Source organism: Carica papaya, chromosome 5 (assembly GCF_054855325.1).
Source record: "Carica papaya isolate Zhongbai chromosome 5, ASM5485532v1, whole genome shotgun sequence".
Taxonomy (NCBI): domain Eukaryota; kingdom Viridiplantae; phylum Streptophyta; class Magnoliopsida; order Brassicales; family Caricaceae; genus Carica; species Carica papaya.
The window spans coordinates 3777676-3792334 of NC_142313.1; the positions used below are offsets into that span (position 1 = coordinate 3777676).

A 14659-nucleotide genomic window follows, 5' to 3' on the forward strand; every position below is an offset into this window, starting at 1 on the left:
AGTAGAATAAGAGAGAAGTGATGTGGCAATCGGGAACCACAAATCACATTGGCCAAGTAATTGAGTCCCTATCAAAACTTTAGTGTAAAAATTACATAAACCCACTTAAATGAAATGAGGACCAAAAGAATTGCCAAAGAAAATGAATCCAACTTTCCATATATTATACATGCGTGTGAGTGTGTGTGTGTGTGTGGTAAAATTCTCGTAAAACTACATTGCAGCCAGCCAGACAAGTAAGGTTTTGACTTAAGAAGCATAACAATTGGTTTGCCTGCCCCCAAAGTGCTTCCACTCTTCTTCTCTTCCTTTCATATTCTCTTCTTATCACTCCTCAGAGTTACTTCTTTTCTTACATTCTTCTACACCCTTTCAAAGTCTTTATTTAATCACTCCTCGAACAAAATTAGGTATTGTTTACTTGAAGTTTTCACCTTCAATTATAAACTAGCTGAGTATATAACATAATTAAGATGAAGGGAATTTCTCCCAAAGCAAACCTGCAAGATTGGAGGTTGTAGAAGAATGAATGAAGCTAAAAACTTGGCCACAAACCCTAATTAATACATATCAAACTAATGACAAGAAATTTTTATTAAAAAGATTAGATTTAACAAAAACGTTTCTTTTTTCTGGGATTTTGAGAAGTAGTACCCCTCCAATCATCATATTCAAAATTGATCTTTTCTTCCCCCACCATCTCCATTAACAAATCTTGAAGATTGGAGAGTGTGTTCTCCTGTTCGGCAAAACAAAACTAATTTAAATTATTATTTCAAACTAATAAACAATTAATAATAAAAATACATATTATCCGGCCAAAGAAAAACAATAAGTTGCTTAATAAATTAAATAACAAATTATACCTGTTGTCTCACACTTTCCATCATCACGATCATTTCTTGCATGAAATCAAGAAAACCCTGTTTTCCATCATTCAACTCCTTAATGTGTGCGTATATATATATATATATATATATATACACATTCATTTATACAAGTTTATAACTTATAACAAAGAAGAAGATGGAATAATTCGAATTATCAACCAAAAGGAGAGAAACTCACTTGATCTACATCATCTTCGAGAAACCCTATCAATCCAGAATCATACACTCGTCTCTTCCGGTTATCAGATAGGACTGCCAAAATTAAAACAAAGCAAACGCTAATCATAATTCACATGCTTTACTGGAAAATTCAAGCAGCCAAGAAACCCAAAAACTAAATTGGAAATGGAAATTAATCGAATAAACTTATACATTATTATATATGTACACACACACACACACACGCACGCACCTGAATAAGCCTCTTGAATTTGCTGAAATTTTCTCTTTGCTTCTCCGGAAACTGTGGGATCTTTCGTCGTCCACCTGTCTGGATGCCATTTCTTTTAAATTCGTGTGGAAAAATCAAAATCCAGAGCTCGTCAATAAGCAAATTAATACATTAATGGAAGAATTCAAAACAGGAAACTAATAAAAAAAAAAACAAGAAGGCTAAAAGCTAATTCACTACCAGAGCGAGCTTGCGGTAGGCGTCACGAATCTCAGAGGCTGAAGCCTGCTTGCATAAGCCAAGCACAGAGTAATAGCAAGGTCCGTCACCGGACATTTTCTCCGGCAACAACGAGAACAAGATCGAACAGAGCACAAATTGCGTTGGTTGGCTAGTATTGGCTTTTCTAGTTTCTGGTTTTGGAGCATTTTAATTTCTTCAAGTAAATTAATAGTTGAAAATAAAATAGACAGGCATGTGATTTCTATTGTGATTTAAATATCGTAAGAGCAATATATATATATATATATATATCAGCATTACATATGCAAACATTAATTTCTGCAAAAATTGAAAAAGAGATACAAAAGAAGTGGGTCATGTCAGGTAGTTTTCGAAGACTTGAGGAGGTTCCAGAGGGTTCTTTTGTTAATGGAATACTACTGTGGTAGATAACCCCCAGGGGTTTCAAGGATGTGGACCGTGTCATTTGGGTGAGCATTTTTTTTTAAAAAAAAAATAAATAATAATTTTTTAATATGTGGTATGCGTTTTTTGCTTTGTGCGGTTGCGTTTAGCACGCATTTGTCTGCATGTGCTTCAAAAATTATGTAAATATTAATATTAATAAGTTCATAAAATTTATAATAAATTAAATGTATTTCTATTTGATTTCTTTTCTTTTACTTGTCAAAAGTTTAATCTTATTTATCTCTGACTTTAATAAATTACTCATGTTATGAATTATTAAATTCTTCATTATATGAAATTTTTACCTATCATTTTCGTAATCTTTGTAAATAAAATAAAAAGCAATAAACTAAATTGATATTATTTAAATACTCTTTTATTATAAAATATTTAAATTAAATCACAATTAACAATTATTTAATGCATCTATTTAATCTTTCAATCTTCAAAGATTTAAGTGTTAATAGAATATCACTCAGCTTCGTTCAAGGTAATTATGATTGAATAAAAATTGAGACATACAATCTTAAAAAAGATTGACTTAAAATACAAGACTCAACTAAAAAAGTTTTAGTTATACATTATCTGAACTGTATGTACTGCTGAGTAGTGGAATTATACATTAACATTACCAAGAGGCCTTGAAAAAAAAAAAAAATAACAAAAACAAACAAACAAACAGGCAAGAAAGACAACATCAAGCAACTGGAATTATTGCTGCCTTCTGACCGTACTATAAACAATACAAAAGAACCAAGGAAAAAAAGGGTATTTAAAAAACTTTTCTCTCCCTTCTAATAAATTTTAAGAAAAAAATTATAAGTTTTTTTTTTAAAAAAAAAAAAGAATATGAAATCAACCATTTTAACCTGTGTGGGGTATTGTTCCTATTTTCTATTTCCAGCTTTGCGTTTCATGTCAGCAGCAATAAGTTGCTGCCTCCCTCGGGGGCCAACGACGGCCCCATTTATTTGCTTTCGCGATTGTGAAGGGCCTTGAACAGAATTCCTGTTGCAAAGAATGTTAAGGAGTTAAAATCCAAACCTTTGTTAATAATCTGCAAAAATTTGATTGGGACTGTGATTTGCAATACTTCATACTCAGATGTATGGTAATTTAACAGAAGATAACATCACCATTACCTCAAATCTAGCGCCTTTGTTGATTTTGAAATAGGTTTCTTGGTTTTTTGGCCAATGTCGTTTACTATGCTGGTTAATTTGGATTGGTTGAACTGCCAAAGCAAATCTGGCTCCGATGAATCGCTGGTGGCAGCATCAAGATCATCGATATCATCAACACTAGCAATGTTGAACTGGTTGTTTCCCATGAACAAGTTATATGACTGCTCTGGATAAATTTTTGAAGAATCAGGAAGGTACTTTTGGTAGAATTCATCAGGCAAATTCCCACTGTCTGTGTCCCAACATCTTAGAGGGGAGTTAACTTTGTTCACCATGACCTTATCTACCCACTCAGCGGACCCCATTTCTTTCTCTTCGTCTTTGTTATTTTTGCCAGGATTTATGACTGGAGGCCAAGGAGGTGAATTTGCTAATAGCTCATCAAGATCAAAGCTTTGTGTTTTCTGCCTCAATGCAGGGCTGGGGCGAACCTGCAGCAACAGTTTATAAAACTTTTTACTCCATTCTGAGAGGAATTTTGAAACGAAAAAAAAAAAAAAAGAAAACAATAGCAAAACCATGATTTTGTGATTAAATATTAAACATATATTCAGTTCCATAATCATAAATTGTTCTCACTTGTCAAGTGATGAATCACAAGAAAGAAAAACTAACTTAAATATAGAATACACTTCGAGAGAAATAGAACACAATTTTCATTAAATTTTTATTTTATATCTTCTGCAGAATTTGAATTTCTTTACCAATCCAAAACTAAACTTCCTTGTTTAAGTGGATAAACATGGATAATAAGTTGAACCAAATTCATCCTCATGAATTGAGATTGAGATTAAATCAACTTATAAAAGAACAAGCTATTTCCATTCAACATTTTATACCATTTATATTTTATTAAGTTAAAACTTAAAGTAAACTCAACTTTAGTTTTGAAGAAAATCATATAGAGAATATGGTTCTTTTTCGCACTAGATATAAGAATTAACTTATTTGTCCCCCTAAATGAAAACTTCCTTCTTTAGGTGGACAAACAATAAGTTCCACCGTATTTATCTTAATTTGAATTGGACATACTTATATCAAAATTTTACATCATTTATATTCTATAAGATTGAAATTTAGTAGAACTTAATCTCAGTATAATGAATATGGTTTTTTTTTTAACTAGAGATAAAAAGCTTAACTGTCCAGCCAAAACAAAGCTTCCTTCTATAAGTGGACAAATATGGAAAATAAGTGTAAGTTGGGTTTTGGGCTCCCTCCTTTATGAAAAAATTCAAATACTTTTGAACCCACTTATTTTTTTGCCCATTAGGATTATTAAGATTTTTTTTTTTGTATACCATTTTAATCTTAAGAAATAATATAAAAATAAATTTTTAACCACCAAAATAAAATGTGAACAGAAAAGAGAATTTTTGCTGGAAAATTAGATCCAATGTATTTTGCTTCTTTCCACGATCAGACGGTGATCTTTATTCGAATCAATTCTAAACCATGGAGATTGATTTTCAACGGTTGAATTTTCAGTACTTTCAGTTCGAAGTTACTATTCACATTTTTCTTCCTTGCACTGACTAGTTTGATTTTCTCCGACGATCGAACTGAAATTTGGTGAGCATATTCGGGATAATTTGTTCTTTAATCTGAACTGTAATACCCAAAATTAAATTTGTAATATTCATATTAATATATATAATTTAATTTTTATTTTTTTAATTATTATTTAATGAAAAAATGAAGAAAATTCAATGAATGATGAAATTGAAAACAATTTTAGAAAAGTAGTGAAAATTTGAGTTCTTAAAGTATTTTTGAAAAAAAATTCAAAAACTGGGAGTCAAAACACAATTTAGAAAAATTGTCATGTAGAACGTCCAATCAGCAGTCTCAACAAACCGAAGCGTGCCGTATGGTAGGAGACGTTGACGCGGTGCCACACGAGAGGCCACGCTGACGATCCGCGTGCCCACAATCAAACTGCCTAGATTTATTCCCGCGCACATAAACGGTCCGGATCCGTTCCCTCCTCAAACATGATCGAACGGTCAGATTTAAACGCAATCGGACGGCCCATATCAAATCGCGATGGACGGTATAGATTCACTCCCTATTTAAACGCGATCAGACAGTACAGATCAAATGTGATGGACAGCCTAGATCAAATCGCATCGTGTATAAATAACTTTCTTCACACCAAACTCTAACCCTAGCCGCTAGACCCTCCGCCAGAAAAGAAAACTCAGTTGCCGGGAAGGGAGCCGACTGCTGCCCATCACCACGTTGGAGCCACTTCTGACCACCAAAAGAGGTAAAAAAAAATTTCTTTATTCGAAATTCGATTTTAAACACCTTCATGACCAAATCAGAGCAAAAAAACTAACAGATTGGCCGGAAACTACGGGCGAAAGCCTGACAATGTCGAGGCGGAAAAATGCAAAAATTGCCTCTAATTAGCCCATTCCCGATTCCCGTTCTGCGTAATTCTTTCACCATTGTAATCATCATTCCTTTTTCTACAGGTTGACCAAAGCAAAACACTCAATCGCGAAGGTGAGCCGGCAGAACCGCCGCACTGTAGAACTCCGCCGCCAGTAATTTACGATTTTTTCGTCTTTTTTGGCCAACCGAGCCCTCTTAATGTATTTTCTCGCAGGAATTGGTACGAAACCAGCCGAAAACAGTCGATCCGAGGCAAACTGTCGTCGCATGTGGTGGTACCGTTGCTGGAGTACGGTGAAGCCGCCGTGTCAGAATTCCGAAATTGGCCAAAAAGGGTTTCTAACACTGATTTTGGGTTTTTTGAGATATTTCTATATACTTAAAGTGCGTTTTAATCTCCGAAGAAAAATTCAAGAAACTCAGGGATCGCCAATAAGCGCAGTTAAAAGTTTAGTATTTCAGACATCAAATTGAATAAGAATCTCTCACCTTATTCTCTGTTATGGAATTGAAGTTTAATTTTAAATAATATGGTGTTTTGTAAAATTTAGAAAACATTCATAATTAATTACAAACTACTAATGGAGCCAGAACCGATTATTTACTATTGTTTGTTGTGTTTAATCGATTGCCTGATTTTACAGTTTTCGAATGCATGATAATACACTGAATTTGGTATGATGATGCGATTGTATTCCTTTAATGCATGTTTTACTTGCTTTATGTGATTACGGTTGAATTAGAAAACTGAAAATTAAAGGTAAACGAGAAATTATTTGATTAAGTAGATGGATGAAACGGCAGCCTTACTAGATATTTTGGGGGATGGTGAACGGATCGGGCACATAGGGAATCCTACCGTGAATGTTGTCTCACACCGGACGAGGTATCGAAATTTGGTGCTCATACCGTACGGGGCATCGAAATTTAATAATTTGGCGTTCATACTGGACGGAGTATGGAGACGACCCGTAAATTGAAAATGAAAAAAAAAAAAAAGGATTCACGCATAGTGGGGACATCCCTATATACCCTCATGGATACTAGTAGGCTGATAAAAGAGAAATTTATTATTTCAACTGATTGCATATGAAATTATGATGTGTTATGTTATTGACTCTATAAATTATTTTTGTAAATCTCATTACGGTAAATAAGCGGTAAATGATTTTATTTATGATAAACAAATTTACTTAAATTAAGAATTCCATTAGTTGTTTTATTATTTCTACCAACTTTCATTTCTGTGTCGGTGAGTACCGTGATATTTTTACTAGATTAGTGTAACTCATTCTTTTATTAATCATTTCATATCAAGAGGATCATAATCCAAAACCTGATCAACAAGAAGGTTACGAGTAGAACGTTCAGTTTGTTTATTTCTAATTTATTTCTTTGGTTATTTAATTGTTCTTTTAGAATGATTATTCCCGTAAACTCTATTTGTTACTTTAAGTTATTGTGTAATGAATGTGTTTACCCTAATTATTTATTTTGTTTTCGCACTAAATTTATAATTTATCTCATTTGGAATTTCCGAGATCATTACCTAAACAGTGGAGATCGGATTTGAACAATCAGAACGCATCAATTTCGCATGAACAGTAGCTGTTTTAGTGATATTTTTCTATTCCCTTATTTATTTCTTATTGTTCGGTTGATTTGTTATTGAATATTTGTTTGAAGATTATAGTGGTTCCTTATTATTACTGTAAACACTAATTTTTATAATTGATCTTTTTTTACTTGAATCAGGAGAGGTCTCGTGGTTTTTATCCTTTATATTAAAGAGATTTTCCGCGTTAAAAATTTTGGTGTTTTTGTGTGATTGTTTTTTAGCATTTTAGGGCAGATTTTATCATATTTATTTTTGACTGAATTTTTACATAATTTTCATTCCTCATATATTTATTCAAGTACTTCCCTACGGTGCCTATGTTAGGCTGGTAGCTAAAGCCATTCAAAACTTTCTACAACTTCTATGCAGACTAGTTGTTCAGACCTTCTACTTCTATATGTTTAAAAGAAAGAAACTTATGATCTAACATGTTGAGGAAACAAGAATTACTTCTATATTTCCAACATCACCCATTGGTTGCCTGTAGCTACTATGATTACCAAAGGTATTTTTTTTAACTGAATTTTTACTTAGTTTTTACTCTTCATATATTTATTCAAGTGTTTCCCTACGGTGCCCGCATTAGGCTGGTAGCTAAAGCCATTCAATACTTTCTACAACTTCTTTGCAGACTAGTGTTCAGATCTTCTACTTCTATATGTTTAAAAGAAAGAAACTTCTAATCTAACAGGTTGAGGAAACAAGAATTACCTCTATATTTCCAACATCACCCATTGGTTGCCTGCAGCTACTATGATCACCAAAGGTATTTCCAACCCGCTGGTTAGAACCGAAAGGTAACAATTCATTGGTCTTTGTTCTGTGTCTTTCTGAGCTGCCAGAAATGGAAGCTTTGGTGTGCTCCGTTTCTTCCTCCTTCCTTGCCAGCGCTGCTTTAAGGCTAGCGATCTGAAAACCATCCAAGATTTTGTCAAGTCAGACGACGGCAATATATATTACAAAAAGGATTCAGAAGTAACAGAAAAGTAAAAACCTGTTCTTTGAGCTCTTTAACATCTCCACTCTCTTTATTGACTCTGGCAGCACCAAGTTCAACTGTGGCCACCCGTTCTGCAAATTTGAGAGTACTAATTGTCTCACCAAGAGCATCAGGCTCTGGGCTAATGTGAACAAACATTAGAGTCTTGGCCTGCCCACCTGAAAATAATTATGCAATCCCTAAACCATTTTGGGATTAAAAGGAACAGAAAAGAAAATTCTCCATGATGTCGTAACTGCAGTCTTTATTCTCACCTAGTGAATCCTGAAGAAGTTGAGTAAGTTTGCTGTTCCGGTAAGGAACATGTGAATTCTTATGGGCAAGGGAAGCAATCACATCTCCTAGAGCTGAAAGCGATTTATTAATATGTTGTGCCTCCTTTAGCCTATCTCCTGTTACTTCAGACTTGTCCACTCTTTCACTTCCTGCCAGATCAACCAAGTGCATACAGCCACGAAGAAGAGTTCCAGTCGTCAAGTCCCTTCCCTGGACATGTACAGTCAAGCAACTGCAAATTGAGAAAATAAAAATTAGTTTTTTCAAAATTAGATCACGGGCTTATGCATAAAGAATAGAAAATTGGTCACCTGTGAGATCGACTGCTTCGGTCATTCAAGGCTGTTGCACCTACTGCACGATTTCTTTGTCCAAGGTTCATCAAGTCGATCACATCAGATGTTGATGAAACAGGAACAAGATTTGCATCCGGTACACTGAGGCCTGTCTGAGAACTGTTGCGAATTTCTAATGTATCAACAGATTAAGGATAGGTAAAAGATAAAAATGGAGCAACTGCAAGTGAGCTAGCTTCTAACGGATGTTAGAGTGCACATTTCGTTTAGTTTTTTTATGATCTTTGACCCAGTATTTGACTAAAAAATAAACATTTGAATCTTTCTTCGCTTCTATTCGCAATTTTCAAGACCATTACAGGCAGAATTTACATCATGGGAATATCTAATTCATAAACTGGCGGAATTACCATAAAATTTGCAAAGGATATCGTTTGTTACTTCCATCAGTAATAAGGAGATCTCTAACTTGCTCATTGTAAATCTCAATCATTTGAACAGCAACATCGTAGTGGAAAGTGTCCCTCCTTTGTTCCGCTAGCAGAAATAAATCACCTAAGGCCCTATAATTAACACCTTGATTTTTCTCTGTTAGCTCCTTGGGTCCACTCTGGAAATATAAATAAAAAATATACATTAATGTCCCAGGTTTTATCAACAACGACGAAGTACTACAATCCTTCAAAGATTGTTGAAGCATATCTTACCATTGTATATGTTTTTCCTGACCCGGTTTGACCATATGCAAATATACAAACATTATATCCATCAAGAACTGATCGAATTAATGGCTGCATATCCGAGAAAACCTCCGCTGCGGAACAATAGTATACAACAGGTTAAAAAATAAATTCAAAGACCATAGTGTTTTGCAATAGAGGAGAGAATGCGGATTCGATAAGGAAACCTTGAGTTGCAGATGGCCCGAAGACTTTGTTAAAGCTGAAGGACCTGCGTCCTTTCCCATGCTTTGATGGTGTGTTAATGGCGATATTTCCATCTTCTATAAATTCAACAGTGCTCAAATAGCTTGATTGTCCAGACAAGAACGGTCTCACCCGACAATAAACCCGGATACTTCCTGTTAAAAGTAAACAACCGTATAATTCAATGGAGGAAACACTAAAAGACAGGCATGATGAAAGGACCTTGGGAAACAAGTGACTTACCCTTGAGATCTTGTACCTGATTGTAGAGCTTACGATTTTCCTCAAGAACTCTGTGGTAACCAGAAGCAGCATGTGCTAAACCATGAATATGCGAACCTAAAACAGAACCATGCTCAAATTTTAGACAGGGATCCAGTTAACACCATAGATTCAAAGCATGTGCACATAAATACATAACACTAATGATAATGAAAGAATCAGCATCCCTACCAAGAGTACTGAACTCCTCCTGAAATTTCATTTGCATAAAATGCATGCCAGCTTTTGTAGCATGAAGAACATGCCTTAGTTCCTAAGAAGATGAAAAATATAATTAGATGCTCTTATCATCTAAGAGATATAGTGGTAAGGGAGAATATTCACAATTCAAATGCTACCTCAATATCATTTTGCTGTTGATCAAAGATTGTTTTCTGTTTTAGAAGTCGACTTTTCTGTTCCTCGTCAGGTATAAAATTTCTATGATAGGATTCCTCTTTCTTGATCACTTTAACATTTTTATCTTCAATCTAAATCATTGCAGTATGAGCAAACAGACAAGAAGTTGTTAGAATAAATCTTACAATTGTCAAATATCATAGGTTTATTGAAGAAACACTTTCTGGCATTTTGTCACTGTTTAGAAGATAGGAGCAAACATGTTACCTTCCCATCTCCGGAAGGAGGACTAAATAGGGACTTGTTGCTATGGGAAGCCACTACTTCTTTTGAAGCCGTCTTCATCTTCCGATTAAAGAAACAAAAGGTAGAAAGAATAAACAAACAGCAATTAGTTTCTTAAATCAATAATAACTTAATGACATATTAAAGTTGTTTTGTGAATCCAGACTTAATAAAGTTTTAGGATGGAAACTAGCATACCAGCTCATATTGGCTTGCAATACGATGCTCGAACTCCTCTACAAGTTTAGTTAGCACAGATTCCACCAACTATTGAATGCAGGAGATAACCCCATATGATTAGCAACAGTAAAAGCAAACTAGAATATCCATGAGAAACAATGAAGCAACGAGGTAGTAATTTTAGTGCATATTGTAGCCAGCGAGTGCAGCAAAATTCAGAGAACATTTATGTTATATCTCCCTGAACAGGGCAATACAGGTGCATGGTTTGAGTAACAGTAATTAAAAAGGCAAAGAATTTAGAAAAATATTGCTTTCAATTCCAAAGGCTCAAAATTGTGAATAACACGCGGACATCAATACAGCAAATTTTTTCTGGAGCTACAAATTAGCAACTAGTACTAACTAAGTTTGCAATAGTCAACATTAAGCACGTAAACCTTACCATTGGGACTTCATCCGGCTTTTTATCTAATAGAACTGCACGAACAAGCATATTCAGAGAACCAGAAGTAGACTGTAAATCAGGAAAGGGAAAAGGAAAGAAACAAGTGAAAGTCAATCTCATTATGTGAGAAAATAAAGCGAATGGAGATAGATTTTAAACAGATAGTCGTTAATTACCATTTTGTTAGAATTAAGGTCAGAGGAGTTTGCATTTAGAGTCTTTCCATTAATTGATGAGCTCCTTGACAAGGAGTTCATAAAGTGTTCCGAGTTTTTTCTTACAAATGACTTCCCCAGTGTAGCAGATTTTATATTACCCCCAAATTTCCATGCTCCGTTTCCACCCATCTGTTTCCAGTCATTATAAGATTTGAGTGCCAATACAGAATTCACGACTCTTGTAGATTTCCCTCCCTGAAGATTTACACAAAAATGTAAGAGAAAATCTAAAGAAATTAAATTTCTATTCACAATTCTCCAACTGAAACCATCTCTGGGACAGTAGTTAAATATCAACAAATATCAAGCATACTTGTTCTAGATCAGATGCCTCAAAGGTAGGAAGCCCTATCTCTTGCAAGGCCACAAGAAAGTTTCTCACGTTTTCAAAATACTGGAATGCTGACAATGCTGCTCCATCGGGAATGAGGACAGCATCACATGGACTTTCAACCACCTACAAAATAGCAGCAATGCTATATAGAATTTATGATACCATCAAGATAAAACGATAGGCAACTAGAGATAGGGGGATTTCTCTCACCTTGGGCACACCTCCAGGTTGAACCTTATTAAGAACGTTGCAGAGGATAATCCCACTCCTCAGTCCAAGCCTAAACTCTTCTTCAGAAGGCTCTGCAGGCAAATCCTTTGCTGCAACAACCCCAACCATCTTTCTCAGCCATCCAGCCGCCTCATATCTCCTTGATGCTATAGTACAAACATAAACAGCTCATCAGTGATTTCAGATTATCCCTAAAATGCTTGTAGCCGCCAGTGACATCACACAAAATAAAGTGAGACATCTAAAGACCAAAACCGCTAGCTCAACAACCATGTAGTCATACCTTGAGTTTTATTCTAACTCAGAATAAAAAGAATAAACAATACAACTCATCGTGACCATCTTGTTGCAGAATCAAATTGCAAGGGCATGATTACGCTCAAATATTCGAGCCTGAGTGTTGACTTAAAGTTGATAGCTACCATTGTTTTATAACATCCAAACAAAAAGATGAAACATAAAGGATATGGTTGCTTGACAAGAATCGTGATTGATACACATTTACTTCAGAAAAAAAGGTTGAGAAATTGCATATATTCATACATGTTTACTTAGGTTGAGAAACAAAAGAATATAATGATACTACTCATGAACTTTTCTTCTTCTTGCCAAACTATGCCCGATTTTATATGAATAAACTTAAAAAAAGTAAAAAATAGAACTGTGGATCGTCCCTTTATCCATGACTTTTAAATTTAAACCCATGTCAATCAATAAATATAAATACATAAAACGGGTATACAAATATCTTCAAACTTGTCTTGACGAGAGAACAAAATAATTTAAATTAAATTCTATGCATATTCTGAAGTAAAAAATTCAACATTTTCTATGCTCACATCACCACTGGATTCATTTGTTTTGAGAGAACAGAGAAAGAACAGTTTTCTGTGTCTTTAACAAATATTAGACAATTCTATTTCTCCTTTACATATATATATATATATCTTAAGAAAAAAGAGAAAAGGAAGCAATCATATTTCTCCTTTACCCAAGGAAACTCCATTAGCTAAACAAAGAAAAGAAAAATAATGTAACAAAGGTTCAGCATCCAACCTTCTTTTCCGTTGGACAATTTGCTACTAAAAATGTATATACAAGAAGAATAAGACGAATCATACAGCAAAGCAACGGAAACTTTCAAAGGCAAACACTGGCAAAATATCTAAATTGAAAGAAGAGAAAGAAAAGCAAAGGAGATAGATCACTCTCATTAAGTTACAAAGTCAACCTATAAATGAGATATGCTTCGAGAGAAATTGAAATTTTCCAGCAAAAAGTGTAGGTGTTGCAGTGCTCCGCGTTTACTTTTGGATAGATCGCGTTCCACAAGGACACATGATAAGAGAATAGGAGAAAATACAGATCATAATTTTCCGTCTTCATCTCAGTCAATCAGACAATCTTTGCCCAGTGAAAGGAGCAAAAATATGTTCATAGAAATTATGTCAAGGATTCTTGAGTAATTGAAGCACTTGGTAGACAAAAGATAGGAGATAGGTGAAAGAGGACAGATACTCATCTAAGCTCAGTCAAGAAGTAAAATTCAGCTTAATGGAGAGAATTAATTGTCAATTTCCAGGTGCAGATTATAACTAATGTGAAAAATAACGAAACAAAAATTTAAAAGAAGAAAAGGACGACCAAATTCACAACCAAAACCAAACTTTGCAGAAATTAGCATTTAATGTGTTCTTCTCTGCTCAACAACAACCAAACAAGTACCTGGCTTAGATTTTTCTTTCTTTTTTTCCTTAACAATAAACAAAATAAAAAGATATAATATACAAAAAATAGAAAAAAGAAATACCAGCTTCTTCAGCTCTCCTAGACTCCAAATCAAGATCTCCCATCCGATTTCCATGCTGTTGCAGGACGTCCTCCACCATCGACACCAAAGAAAAGGAAGGAGCTCCATCCGCCGCCATTTCTTCTCGTGGAAAAACGACAATAACTCGGATTGGTTCTCAAGCTGAAAAAACTTTCATCAACTTGTAGGGCTAAATGCAGTGATCATCAAGGCAAAAAAGGTAAGAGATCAGAGAAGTAATGGAGTAAAGATGAAGATACACGCACAAAGAAAGAAGATGGGGTCTTCAATGGAGAGATATTTATTTCCCTTTTGCTGTTGGTGAGGTCTGTTTGTTGATACTCAAATTACAGCCTGCTCACATTCTCCATTGTGACCTTTTGCTTTTCTTTCTCTCTACGAAGTAGAAAGCCATCTCTGCTTTATACTCCCAGTCCCTCCTGTCTCTCCATCCCCGTAGCTAAGTTCCCGAACCTCGTCCCGGACCTACAGATTGAACATAACAGAAAATTCTTTTCTTTTTCTTTTTAATTTTCTTTTTGGTGTTAAAAAAAAATCAGAATTTTCGAGGTCAGGTGCTTTTAGAGCGCGTGTGGATCAAACAAACAACCATCAAATATTGGTGTATAAAAATTAGTATTTATTGTGTAGTTTATTTAGGTCATAAATAATTTAAATAATAATAATAATTTGAGAAATTTTTAATTTAATAAAATATTATATTTATGCACAAACTATAAATCAATTGATATTATAAGATGTTAGTTAACGTAACCAAAAGATTAAAAGAAAAAATTTATTTTAAGTTTCCACTTTTGATTTTATAAAGATGTCTTTAATTAGCAATTATTAACGCAACAA

General features: G+C 34.4%; 2 protein-coding genes across 9 annotated transcripts; both read right to left on the reverse strand.

The window, feature by feature from the left end:
* Positions 1-130: 130 nt before the first annotated feature.
* Positions 131-1867, reverse strand: LOC110808142 (uncharacterized). Of its 6 annotated transcripts, none has more exons than XM_022033522.2 (6): positions 1522-1867; positions 1303-1393; positions 1069-1142; positions 867-944; positions 655-757; positions 131-500 (listed from the first exon to the last, which is right to left on the reverse strand). In XM_022033522.2, exons 1-6 carry the CDS (start codon positions 1615-1617, stop codon positions 469-471), a joined length of 474 nt encoding a protein of 157 aa, XP_021889214.2. In that variant the 5' UTR covers positions 1618-1867; the 3' UTR covers positions 131-468. The 6 variants fall into 6 exon arrangements, with proteins under 6 accessions (XP_021889214.2, XP_021889218.2, XP_021889213.2 ...); XM_022033526.2 differs by having other exon boundaries at positions 655-739; positions 1522-1854; XM_022033521.2 differs by having other exon boundaries at positions 131-757; positions 1522-1860.
* Positions 1868-2526: 659 nt separating this feature from the next.
* LOC110808121 (P-loop nucleoside triphosphate hydrolases superfamily protein with CH (Calponin Homology) domain-containing protein) lies at positions 2527-14212 on the reverse strand. Of its 3 annotated transcripts, XM_088220678.1 has the most exons (20): positions 14065-14212; positions 13799-13960; positions 11968-12134; positions 11737-11880; positions 11382-11618; positions 11203-11274; positions 10776-10844; positions 10560-10637; positions 10292-10423; positions 10125-10206; positions 9915-10010; positions 9653-9826; positions 9453-9559; positions 9175-9355; positions 8761-8920; positions 8428-8681; positions 8168-8331; positions 7885-8082; positions 3114-3586; positions 2527-2979 (listed from the first exon to the last, which is right to left on the reverse strand). In XM_088220678.1, the coding sequence occupies exons 2-20, from the start codon at positions 13914-13916 to the stop codon at positions 2859-2861; spliced, it is 3027 nt and encodes a 1008-aa protein (XP_088076804.1). In that variant the 5' UTR covers positions 13917-13960; positions 14065-14212; the 3' UTR covers positions 2527-2858. The 3 variants fall into 3 exon arrangements, with proteins under 3 accessions (XP_088076804.1, XP_088076805.1, XP_088076806.1); XM_088220679.1 differs by having other exon boundaries at positions 10560-10631; positions 13799-14203; XM_088220680.1 differs by lacking the exons at positions 13799-13960; positions 14065-14212 and adding an exon at positions 13220-13529.
* Between the last annotated feature and the right edge of the window lie 447 nt (positions 14213-14659).

Coding starts and splice junctions, on each gene's coding strand:
- LOC110808142 (XM_022033521.2), bottom strand. CDS start 1,617: ATGTCCGGTGACGGACCTTGCTATTACTCTGTGCTTGGCTTATGCAAG. Junction 1,143..1,302: donor AATTCAAGAGGCTTATTCAG/GTGCGTGCGTGT, acceptor TAATTTTGGCAG/TCCTATCTGATAACCGGAAG. Junction 945..1,068: donor TCGAAGATGATGTAGATCAA/GTGAGTTTCTCT, acceptor GCACACATTAAG/GAGTTGAATGATGGAAAACA.
- LOC110808121 (XM_088220678.1), bottom strand. CDS start 13,916: ATGGCGGCGGATGGAGCTCCTTCCTTTTCTTTGGTGTCGATGGTGGAG. Junction 10,207..10,291: donor AACAGCAAAATGATATTGAG/GTAGCATTTGAA, acceptor TCATCTTCTTAG/GAACTAAGGCATGTTCTTCA. Junction 8,332..8,427: donor ACTTCTTCAGGATTCACTAG/GTGAGAATAAAG, acceptor AATTATTTTCAG/GTGGGCAGGCCAAGACTCTA.